Source organism: Tachysurus vachellii, chromosome 6 (genome assembly GCF_030014155.1).
Source record: "Tachysurus vachellii isolate PV-2020 chromosome 6, HZAU_Pvac_v1, whole genome shotgun sequence".
NCBI lineage: Eukaryota > Metazoa > Chordata > Actinopteri > Siluriformes > Bagridae > Tachysurus > Tachysurus vachellii.
In genome coordinates this window covers 20,239,547-20,252,739 of record NC_083465.1, presented here as the reverse complement: position 1 = coordinate 20,252,739, position 13,193 = coordinate 20,239,547, and the positions used below count along the sequence as shown (strand labels likewise).

At 37.6% G+C, this 13,193-nt stretch overlaps 1 protein-coding gene across 7 annotated transcripts in view; it reads left to right on the top strand.

The window, feature by feature from the left end:
• The window catches only part of cpeb3 (cytoplasmic polyadenylation element binding protein 3), a 41,797-nt gene that overhangs the window by 4,292 nt on the left and 24,312 nt on the right, over positions 1-13,193 (top strand). For 5 of the 7 annotated variants that reach the window (XM_060872783.1, XM_060872781.1, XM_060872778.1 and 2 more), the window contains one exon: positions 4,106-4,259. In XM_060872783.1, coding sequence (XP_060728766.1) covers positions 4,106-4,259 — 154 coding nt within the window. The remainder of the gene's footprint in view (positions 1-4,105; positions 4,260-13,193) is intronic. The other 2 variants (XM_060872780.1, XM_060872779.1) reach the window with 1 other exon arrangement.

The window sequence follows — 13,193 nt, the reverse complement described above, 5'->3', positions numbered from 1 at the left end:
GCAGGGTTTGGTTGTTTTGCACATGAACTGGAAGGCAGAACAGGTTTCGTTTAAACACAATTCTGCTTAGAAAGCAAGAATATTTATGTTGCACTTCTCTGGAAAAGAAACAGATTATAAAGTTCAATTGTCTTTTCTTGTCTCATTATGCTGTGAGATCATCTTTTGTGTACAGCGATGAGGACGGCCTGTGTTGGATGAATACCTAGCACTTACGCTAGTGCACAGCATCGGTCAGCGCCTGGATGTTAACATGTTTATTCCCTACATACAGAAATGATTATATTTTCTTAGGTGGTTGATTCTGATTATATACATTTGGGTTTTGGGTCATGTAAATGTCCATAAGGTTTTAAAATCCACACTATCCATTTAAAATATATATTTTTTGGGATATAGGAAGTGTTATACATGAGCTCAATTAGCAATGGCATGGAGTATGGAAAAGTCCATCCATATTTAGAGAGAAGTATTTCTAGATCTTGGTATTTTTAATAATACAGAAGTGTTTTTAGCTCAATTAAGTAGATTCTAATGGAAAATTAGAAAGCAATGAAGTGACCAGGTTAGACCCGGTTAGCTATACTCTTTCTTACCCTAAAGAAGGGGTGTTTTCCTACAACTCTTAAAAATATTTTTAATAGTGAACCTCACCTTTTCTCCATTTGAGATTGAGGTAATAGTAAACGATTTAGAGCAATAGACATGGCATTACAAAGTAGACTAATGATTACACAAGGTCAAAGGGGACGGTCCAGCAGTCTGGTGTGATGAAATTAAGCAACAACAAAAAAGGCAGAAAAGGGGGAAGGACAGTCAGAAAGCAGTTACACAAGCCAACTACTGGGCCAGATCTCCAACGGACATCCACCAAGCCATATTGACTTGGTGTTGTCATTTCCCTGTGTCTTCCACCCATTCCCTGATTTCAGTATGGCTTTGCAGACCTTTAGTCACATAATCCTACAACTCGCTACCCAGTTTGATCCTGTAAAGAAACCTGCACATTAATTGTTTACTGTTAGCAAAGTGATTTGTTGATTAATTATCATTGACAAGGAATATTCTCAGATTTTTTCTTCCCCATACATTCTAGGTTATGGCAGTATTTAACTGTTTTGTGGTGTAACACACAGCCGGTTACTGCTTATCATAAGATAATCACAGTTAACAGTTACAGTTTACAACATGTTTTTCTGTAAATTATTTCTTTGAATAAGACATCCTCAAATGTTTTGTTTATTCTATTGGCTAGCAAATTGAATGTTTGACCAGTTTTTATATATATATATATATAATTTTGTGGAATGTTTATGGAACAAGTCCTGTTATCACTTTACAATAGCTAAACACAGTCCTTCCCTCTACAGTCTTTCTTTCTTTTTCTTTCTTTCTTTCTTTCTTTCTTTCTTTCTTTCTTTCTTTCTTTCTTTCTTTCTCTTGTCATAAAGAGATTCTGTGTTTTTCTTTGTTAAATAAGTTTTAATTTTTTCTTAGTTAGACTTGGGTACACAGATTATATGGCATACACATTGATGCTGTAGACGTAGTAATAAAGCCTTGCAGCCGATATTCCTGTCAGGCTCGACAGTTTCTGAGCAATCAGATTTGAAATAGTAACAGCACTGTGGTGTAAGAGAGCAGTATACTGTGACTGAATTTCGAAACGGTGGGAAATACTGTTGTTTCAGCATCAGCTGAGACCCCAGACACATACTCACCTCTCCATACTGTGGAATTTTACATTCGGGTGCTTGTCTGATCTTCAACAGTCAAACCAGGCAGAATGGCTATGTAAATTTGCTGGAACTCCCAGCGGTGTGTCTCTGTTTTGAGATGCAAATTCTCAAGGGGTGTGAATACTTTGTTATAAAAAGACATGTGAATTTAAGCTACCTTTCATGTTTTTTCTCCCCATAGTCTGACATTATCACCGAGCTGTCAGTTTGACATGGATCATGTGTCATTTTACTGCTTATGTAAGTGTTAGGATGACTCAATAGCTGAAAATGTTTAAGGAAATGCTAGTCATAGGTCAAGATAACAAGATCAGTTAATTAACAGGGTTTCCTGACACTATGGCTGGCTGTGTGTGTGTGGCTGTGTGTGTGTGTGTGGCTGTGTGTGTGTGTGGCTGTGTGTGTGTGTGTGGCTGTGTGTGGCTGTGTGTGGCTGTGTGTGGCTGTGTGTGGCTGTGTGTGTGGCTGTGTGTGTGGCTGTGTGTGTGTGTGTGTCTGTGTGTTTGTGTGTTGTAACCCCTGACTGAAGTGAGAAGCTCAGCGTTTTGAACGCTGATGATTAGTACAAAGTGGACAGATTCCTATCTGAGCTCAGAGAGGGGAAATAACACTTTTTGAATGGCTCTGTCAGTTACATGACAATAGCTGTGGTGTTGAGCAAACTGGGTTGCTGTTTGCTGGGCAGGGTGATGCTCTTTCTCTATCTCTCTCTCACACACACACACACACACACACACACACACACACACACACACACACACACACAGACACACTTATCCATCCATGCTCTACAATTTCAGATAAGATGTAGCTCATGGGTTTTATAACAGTTACTGATAAACTGGTCCAACACAGAGTATCAATATTAGACATGGCTATTTAAGGCAAAATTACTATTCGAATTTTTCAAGGCATTATTTGAATAATATTCAAATATTTAAACTGCCATTCACATGCACATAAAAAATGACATATGCACCAAAAACATGAAGTCTTTATCAGCTGTAGTGTGTGTGGGTTTGCAGAATGACACAAACTTTGCTCATGCCGATTAAATTTTAATCAAACCCAAATATGACCCTGATTTCTCCTTACCTTTCAGAGCAAACCTAACCAGAGCAAAACAAACGCTGTGTGAGTTGAGGCAAGGCATAGATTAAAAACCGTTTCGTAGCACAACTGATTCCTACTGCAAAGTGAAATGGAAAAACACACTGACATTTTAGTTGTGGAAGAGTCATGATGCACAGCTAGCGATCTTCATATTAAACTTCGTATTAAATTGAAATGTCTGTGCAAAATTGTGTCAGAAGTAAAAAAAAAGGTTCTTGTGATCGATTAATTGATTCCTTTTAACTCTGTGTTGTGGTAAAATTTTCGATTCGGTCAGAAGGATCAAATTATTAAATTAAATTATTTTAATGACTAATAATCCATTATATATTTTGTTCATCGACTTTAAACTCAAACTTTATTTCTTATTTCATGCTAACATGAAATGCTAGCATTGAATTGCAGGTAGCTTTTTAGAGGAGACTCATACCCTGAGGTAAAACTGCCCAGATCTGTCAAGCAGTTAGGTTTTGTTCCTCCAGTGTTTTATGTTTATGGATTTCTCCTAAAAACAAAAAGAAAAAGGAAATTTGTATAATATTTGTGTCTTATTTTGTCACCACATTGGAGGTACATTGCTAATGTTGCTAACATCCTGCAACAGAGAAAGAAAGCTAGTTTATCACTGCAAATTGTTTGCTGAAATTCACACAGTTTCAGAGACAATTACCTGTAAACAGTACAGAAGCAGAACTACAAACTGTAGCAGCCATCTTGATGACCGGATTTCTTTTTCAGTCTGTAGTTTGCTATCAACGTGTGTTAGCATCAGGCCCAAGTATAAAATTGAAATATTAATTAGAATAGACTTACTACATTTGTCTATTGCTGTACTCATACATTTGGATATGATCTGGTTTGCGTGTCTCATCTTTGGCATCGATACTGGAATGGTTATCTGCTCAGACATGTCATGACCATGCATTATTGTCACATATTTCCTTGAAGGCATACATGGTTTTGAGAGTTTGAGACTTACATGTCAGCACTGTTGCCAGTTATGACAGATGAGTGCTTGTTCTTGGTCTCATGCCCTCAGGGACAATTGATTTACGTTGCCCTTTATTCACTTCACTTCATTTCCCCTTCATTGAATGCATATGGCTCCTTTAGATCGGCTCTTCCTGTATGCATTAACACTTTTTTAAACAGTATCCTAAGAGAAACGATTACGATTATTGAGTACTGATGGATTTGAGAAAAGTAAGATGATGTAATTTATCTAAACATCTAACCCCTTTTTTTCTTTTTAGGACCGGAATCGGCCCTTTGATCCATTTAACTTGCAAACTTTGGAGAATTCCTTAATGGATATGATAAGGACTGACCACGACAAAGGTAAACACCACCCTGTCGGGGGCCCACCAATGACTATCGCTGATATTGTATGGAGGAATCATTTTGCAGGTTAGGAATATTCATACACCCATGCTTCTTTTGCTTCTTTTTAAAGCTTCAGGTAGATCATCTCTGATTGACATGGTTTTGTTTTGCATTATGTGATATGACTTTATTTGGTAAATTAACCATCACCTTACCTGCAAAATCAGAAATATTTACATAAGTTCAGCTTGTATGCGTGTCCATCTTTCACAATTGGTTGGCATCATTTTGTTCATTTAATCCGGTTTTAATGCCTCCTTTTGTTTTCGCAAAGCACAAAATCTCTGACTGTTCATTGATGTGAGCCGATTATCGGTCTTGTGACTTACAGTGTGACAAATGCAGACAAAGGAAATGAAGTCTGTATGTGTCAATAGTACTAGAAGTCATGGATTGATGCATTTATGTCTCTTCCCCCAGGCTTAGACTGAGAGACCTGGAATTCAGATACCCTGCAAACTTTTTATCTCTTTTCTAAGGAATAAAAGGAGACTTCTTTTACAGGAAATAATCAATGACAGAGTGGTATGAGAACTGGTATGAAAAAAAGTAAATGACATTTTGAAAACGAGATAGGCAAGAATTGTTTAATTTTCTCTTAGAGCCTGTAGAAGTCACACTTTATAGCCTGTCAACTAGCTTGTTCGCTACCTCACATTCATTTGTTCTTTCCTGTTAAAGGTGCTTCTATTTCCTTCTGCCTTTTCTTGTTCATCCGAAGAAATATTATACTTAAGCTATAATTAAAAATGTTTGAACTAGGAAGTGAAACTTTACATGCGAACACAAACGAGCAGAGTGTTACACTCAGTGAATCGTCCCACTGCAGCTATACTAAATATAACCAGTGCGGTCAACTAAATATAACTACTCTTGGAATGACACTCGGCCAGTCACACTAGTCGACTTGTATGATTGAGCTGAATTGTATAATTTCCAATAACAGCACATTGTGAATTGTTTTAAATGTTTTCGGCAATTTTTTGTATTTATTAATGAAAGAACTGACTTTTATTCATTTATAGTTACATTTAATCTCATGGAACATCACGTTATTTGCTGCTGTTCCAACAACCTTTTCCCCTTTTCTTTCTTGAAGAATAAGGTATAAAAAAAACCCAGCAAGTCTTCCTGTTGCGGAAAACTTGATGACAAAGTACTTGGAAACAAAGACTCTTCCATGTATGTTAAAAGAATGGAAACGATTATACATTATTCTTGGTTAATTTGTTAAATAACAGCACTTCTTTCTGTTGATTAGGCCCTTTTTTTAAAAAAAATATTTATCAACACCAGCAAATATTAATCAACATGAGCACCGTGGACTGATATTATCCATTATTCAGCAGTTGGAGCATCCAGAATAACTCAAGTCTGATTTGAAGTGTGGCTTTGAATTAGCACTTGGGGAGAGAGAAGATTTTTTTTTTTTAGTCTTCTTGTCATGCAAATAAAAGGCAAAACTGTTAAGTGTGAAGCCAAAATCTTGAGCAAGCTGCTTTCACACGTTCGAAGAGCACTGTGTGAAACAACATGGGCATTCATGAGCCTCGTGATGCTCTTATTGCTGCGCTCTTGCCTCACTGAGCCCTCTTGATGAAGTAGATTTTAAGCAGAATGTTTGTCAAGAAAATGTTTCTCCTTAAAAACGTCCTTTTCAGCTGCAATTCAGGTCACGCCTGTGGGGCTTTGACCCTTCATTGCTGTATTCTGTGTGCGTATATATAGAGTTAACACGTTCGTAGTTACCTGATCAGAGTGGGTTGATTAAATTTCATTTAGTTGAAATTGGAAATATACATGTGTAAGAATTTTGAAATTTAAAAATGAAAGTGTTTCATATTCTGAATATTTAATATCCTAGAGCCTGTATGTATCTCTGGTTTCTTATTTAAATTTCTGATGGTGACCATGTTAAGTGCTTTGCACAATTGGACAGATTTTCCTCATGCTTAATCTCTTCTACAGAAGTACGTGTTCAGACGACACAGTGATGGATTTGGTCTAAAATGGATCATAAGGTTTTGTCCTTGTGAGAAGAAATTCATGGAAATCTTTTACGGATTCTTTTTTTCATTTATATTGTTGTCAGTGATCATTTGTAATGAAATTTGTTGTCAATTAAATTAGAAAAGAATGCAGAATAGAAGCGCAAGTGCTCTCAGACTTTTGGACCCCAGTGTACATGCTGTCTGGGGTATTTTACAATGGTTTGGATCTACTTATTCTCTTGTAGGGAGGAATTATAACAAATAAATACAAAGTTAGTCTGACTGATCACTTAACCCTTCTGATGGGAGGATGACCGTGTTGGAAATCATATGCAATAGCCTTCATAGTCACCAGCTGTAAACCCAATTGAACCCCAACAGAGATTTTGGAATGACATTTTAGATAAGACTGTCTATCACCATTAAAATACCAGCTGAGGGTATATCAATTCGGAAGAGGGTGGACTTTGTTCTCTGTTGCAGTTCCAGAAATGTGTAAACACTATATCAATGTGCATTGAAGCTGTTCTGGTAGTTTCTGGTGGCCCGTATACTTTATGTTGGTTTTTCCACAGAGGCAGTTGGTGCACTATAAGCTTTTGTTTCTGTTTCATGGAGCTGTTTTTCCAGTCCTTTTAATGTGTTTGTGGCTGGTTTTACTGTTTGGCTTAGTTGAAGAGAAACTGAATGATTATGAAGGACGTGGGATTATTCTAATGCTGGAGGTGCCATACGCAAGGGCAGCATTGTAGAGGGTTCTTAGGTTATTTAGAAGATATATTTGCTGTTTCCATTGATCTTTCCATTGGTACAAATGATGTGATTTGCTAGAAATTGTCAGTGATGAGCAAAGTTTTAATTTCTATGTCTATCTACATGTGATTTATACTATACTGTGATTCATAATCCTGCTATCAAGTGGCAACTAGAAAAGGAAGAATTCCTTTTCATGTCTGGTTCCTCTAATGGTTTCGTCCTCATGTTTTCCCAGGGACTTTTTCCCTGCCACGGTCACCTCTGGCTTTCTCATTAGGGACCTACCGAGAGGTTTCAGTAAAGCCTGCATTGGGTTAATGTCTATTGTTAAAAGTATACACAATTCAACTGGAATTGAAATTTTACTCCTTTCCTAGTGTGTGACATGTATGTAAAAAAAAAAAAAAAAAAACAGTTGTAATTACCCTGAAAGGGAAACTCCTTGGGCTTTCCATTACCACCATCTCTCCATGTTTGGCAGGTTCCATTGAAAGTATTTGTCACCTGCTGGTCATTATTATACAGGCCGTATTTAAGAAAGCAGTGTGAAAAGGTCAGCTCTTTTTCAAGTGCATAATCAAGAGGCATTTTTCCACTGTAATGAAATTTTCCTATTGTCTGTGGCGGTGCACTGGTTTGTGTCTGACAGACGTAATACAGAGGAATAATAAACAGAAAACTTTTTGTTGACAACAGTGGTTTTCACACTGGGCACGTTGGATGTCATCTGAATCCAAGTGTGATTGTTTCCAAGGCCCCTCACTTGAATCTATCGAACCTCTGTGTATTTACATTCATCATTCATTATCAAAAATGTCCACGGAGAAGACGAGTGACTCATATGTGATTTTCTTATTGTTATACATCCTCTAAAACACATACGCAGGTTACTTTAATTCCTGAACAAACTGTTGACTCGAGTGCTCAGGAATCACAGCAGAATACAGCAGACCGCATCCTACAGGCCTCATTGAGTTCTGTATCACGGTGTGCTTCCCAGACCGAATGACAACTTTCACATCACCAAATTTTCATGTGACTCGTGCTCTGTTTCAGACCAAACTAGCAGTATAAAAGCTGCCTGAATGTCAGCGTTTGACTCTACAGCAGTGCTGTAGAAGAATTGGGTAAAATTCACAAAGCTATGACTGTAGGGAGGAATGCTTCACTCTATAGTAGTACACTGTGGATAGAATTGTGAAGCAGCCGAGATGCGCTGTGCCTTCAGTGCCACTCCTGATGTAAAATAGGTTTTAATCTGCATACCCTAGGTACCTGATTTATGTCCACGGTTAATATCTGACCACCCGCTCCTGCCTGCATGAGAGGAAAAAAAAATAATGCTCCAGAGACTTCTTTTTAGTTCCTGTTACTTGCACACCATGACACTGCCGTTATAAATCATCTGCGAGCTGTGGATTCTTTTTATAGATAAATAGACTCTTTTGAGATATAGAGCATAACAAATATCAGTATTAACATACTGGCTTCTTGGTTATTTGAATACCTTTGCACACCCTTAGTCAAGAAAGATCTCTGTGCAGACCAGTGGGTGTTTTTTTTCTTTCCCCCAAAACCCAAACTATGACAACGCTTTGATTTTACACAGACAAATATTAGCCGTCTTGCTATCATTAAAATAAATATCATAAACACTATTGATTTTGTTTGTTTGTTTGTTGTATTTTTTTAACAAAGGTCTTTAAATATTATAACCAGATCTCCAAAAAAATCAGACCTTTTTTTAAGTTTGCTAGATGGCTATTGCTTTGATAAGATTAGTTCGTGTTAGCCAACTGGTCAAAGTTAACAGCAGAATTCTAAATATTTTATGCTTGTGACCTAAAACATCCGACTAACTTATTACTATGTCTTATTTATAAGACTTACACTACTCTCAGAAATTCTGTCAGGTCATGTTAGCAAAAAAAACCCCAAAAAACTAAAACCTACACGAAATCATATATAACCATCAGTACCGAGTCTGTGCAAAAGACCCAATGAAAATCTTGACCTACAGAATTTGAGGGACAAATAAAGGTGATGGTCATTAACATGGGAGTGAACTGGACATGAACTGGTGTGGTGCTGTGTGACACATTCATACAGTCATCATTAAATGCTTTATTCTGGTCAGGGGTGCTGTGGTTTAAATGACTAACGACTTTAAATGACTTTATTTTGGCAAATAAAACCAACCAACCACGTTTGCTAAAAAAGGCTTGTGAGTAGGTACCCAAAAATAAAAATATGTGAGGGGGAGGCTGTCAACTTGTCATTGACAACCGTCCTTTTTGTAACACAAACCCATGTTGTTCCTTAAAGCCTGGAAAAAGCTAAAATGAGTCTTTTTAGCTTGTCCAGTCCTGTGGGCCTTCAGCTGAAGTGCCAAGATGAACGAAGCCTCTTGTGTTAAGAGGTTTTGGCTGTATGAGGTGGAGAAGGGTTGGTTTATTCTCACCATCTCTCGTGATCGAGCTCTCACACATTAATCTGATTGAACTGGAATGTGTAGGGATTTCATGTTCTGAATGGCAGAGTGCGAGAGGAGGAGGAGGAGAAGAGGGCGGAGAACAGCTAAAGAGAGGAATCCTGAACAAACATAGTCTTTTTTTTTCCAACACGCTTGTGGCAATGGTCAACCCCCAACGAGGTTCGGCTTAAAGTCTCACTGCTGCCACAAACAGGGACACACTGTTGGAGGATTCTTTACTAAACACAAAGATGCCTTGTACAGAGGCTCATGTGTTTACATGCGCACAGCCTTGTGTTTTTACACACAACAACAACACACTCGCACTTTCACACACACGCGCGTACACACTCTCGCTTTCTCACACATACCGGCCTCTCACATGATCCACCTTCTGCCCCAGGACTAATGAGTTTAACTGAAGCAGTTATTTCTTACTCAGTGCTTGCTTAGAAAATAAGCTCTGACATGTCGAGTCGTTGATGAAATTCTTTAAGGGTTCTGAGCAGAGACTTTTCCCAATTATTTTTTGACCACAGCAATAGTGCGACTTAAAAACACGTTACCAAAGAAAGACTGAATGTATTTCCTTTTCCAGTAATACAGGCTCATTAACATACACTTGTCAAGATGACTTCTTGTTGATACAGTACATTGTTCCAATTTTTCTCGGCCTGAAGATGAATGTGCGGAAAGTGAACACACACTGCTGAAAATCCAGTTTGTTCAGTGCAAATTTGATATGCATGTCAAACTTTCTCAATAGGTACATTTTGTTTTCTCATTGTGGAGCTAAAACAGAATAGGAAAAACTATAGAGACAAACAGAAGTGGCCTCATGCATCTTGGATATCTGGCAGGTATTTTTCCTTCACTAAGGATATGAAGGATTTTGAAATGTATGAGTATCTGTACTCTTTAGTGCAAGTGCTAATCAAACCCATTGCTCATCTCATTGCCCATTGAATGTTCTCGGAGCCGAGCTGTCAGTGAGCGCTGAAAGAGAAAGCAAATGACACGGGGTGGGGCGAGTTCAATGTAAAACTAATCAGCAAATACCAACGTCATGAAATCGCTCGAGCCAAACGTTTGTGCCGCACTAAGCACAGCTGTCTAACCCTGCAGGGTGTGTCCAGGTGGAACGCTGTGTCCCTAAATCTGTTCGGCTCAGCTCTGGAAAAGAAGCGTTTGTGAAAAATCTGGGCTAGTTTGACTTTCAGCTTTGACCGTCATACATGAGCGTTTGAGTCAGATTGTCCTGACCCTCAGGGAAAGTCACTTTTTGTTTGTGTGTGTGTGTTTTAAAATGACTCTAGGCAGCAGTACTCTCCACCACATCCATCAAAACACAAACTGAGAGAATGTTTTGGAAAAATAGTGTTTATCCAACCATTTCCAGAGATTTGCAGTTTTACACTTAAGTAATAACACACAACAGGCTGTTTTGCTATAGGAAGATAATCCACACCATTACAGCCACAAAGTAGATTATTTTTCCCCATAACATCATGTCCTGAAGATGGCTATTGCTTGTGCACTACAGCAATTTTCTTCATTTATTTTTCATGCATTTCATCTCATGCTTTTTTTTTTAACCATTTATAGTTACATGTAAGAATATTGAACATCCAGAGTTTATCACTCGTGTTTTAACATCTAGACACATTTAGTTCCTCACCAGCTCTTTTTATTTCCTGAAATTAAGAACATTTGTCGTGTTACTGGCAATGTGCAAACTTCTCTGTTGGAACCAACAACCACTTCATCATGCCAATCCTTTCCTAACAAAAAGCTTCATCATATCAACAGTTATTTGAGTTATATAAAAAAACAGGTTTTTGTAATCCATTTATAATTATGCTTAGATTATGAGGAATTATTGTCAGACCTACTGAGATTATAAGAAAAATCACGATAAACCATAATGTTCTACAGTAATACTGTACAGCTGGGGCATTACTTAACTCTACCCCCAAAGCCCATTATTTGAATGAAAACGCACATTCTGGAGGGTGTTATTCTGACATTTGACAACTGAAATGTTGTACATTTTAACAGTTTATAGTTAATGTTTGTGGAACATCTGAGAGACAATTTAGTTTCTGTTCTAACTTATGTTTTAGTATCATGCCCTCTTTTTGGTATCACTTGCTCTGTTCTCTCTCTCTACATACACATATATGTGTGTGTGTGTGTGTGTTGACCTTCTGTGTGCCCTTCTGTGCTTTCATGTAAAAATAATGCACATCATCTGACCAGTCAGATTCAAGCATTCAGCTGTGCTGTGGTCTAAAGAAAATTAACCCACGCCTTCTGATTCAGTAATTTACCAGTGCTGTGGTAAAATGTTGAAGTCCATCATGAAGGGGATTTATGAAAGTTTTGACATCACATGTTTGAGAAATTAAATGTATTTCACATTATATTTACATCAAGCCTTTCACATTAGCACATGTGCTCATAAAACTTGTGATGCACAGTTTCATCATGTACTGGATTGTTCACTACTGAACATCAGAGTTCAGTTCATTTACAGAGTTTTCCTGTTCAAGAAGAGCTTAACTGAGGCTCTTGATTTGAGTGAACTGCATGAATTAGCCTGATCCTTTCAGCAAGATTTAAGAACATCATTATGGCCCAGATGTAAGAGCGAAGAACGGCTTTTTGCTTACTGGCATAAAACTGAGGAATAACAGCTGCACTTTAGAGATGAGTTGGAAAATCTGGAGAGTCAGTTGCTCCATTCCATTAGCAGTGTTAATGCCATTCTCTGGCATGCTATTGCCAGGTTTGGCGTTTCATACCTTTCTGCTTGGCGTTTAAGTAACTCTGAACACATCTTATTTATTTATTTATTTATTTATTTATTTTGCTGGTGAGTTAGTGAGTTGGTTATGGACCCATTCTAAATGGAAATAAATTGTGAGCGCATACTGAGTAATGTTTATTGTTTTTCTGTATTAATTAGATTACTATGTAGCTGGAGTCTACCATTGAGTCTACATCTACTATGGAGTCTCACACATATACTAAGCAATAATTCATGGTTTTTAAGTTAATCAGAGTGTATATTCAGTGTCTGACACCATCACGGTAGTTCAGGTCACATTTAATGTGTCAACCCTCCATTACAGGTTTGTCATCTCCCAATTCAGCAGGTTTGTTTGGTCTGCCTTATTGTCTCATCCCTTTTGTGTGTGTGTATATATAATGAGTGTATATATAGTGGTGTGTATTTATATATTTGTAATGGACATGGTTTCATACACAGCTAGTGAACAGGGTCATTGACACTCGGTCCTCAAAAGTTATACATTAACTGTTGTTTCCACATCCAGGAAATTTTTTTGATGGTCACGGGCATTATGCAAAATGAAAGAGGTTGGCGTTTATGTCTGTTGAAATCTGATCAAATGGCAAAGAAGGAAGAGGAAACTCTAAATTAGCATAGTCCCAGAGCCTGAAAAGGAAATCTCACTGACACACCAATGTTCAGAACATATCTAACATAACCAGATGAATTTTAGAGATATTTATTTTATATATATATAATGTGTGTGTGTGTGTGTGTGTGTGTGTGTGTGTGTGTGTGTGTGTGTATATAGATAGATAGATAGATAGATAGATAGATAGATAGATAGATAGATAGATAGATAGATAGATAGATGTGACCACAAGTAAAAATCAGGAACACAGGAACTGATGAATGGAGTTTGCATTGGTCCTGGTCCTCTTCAG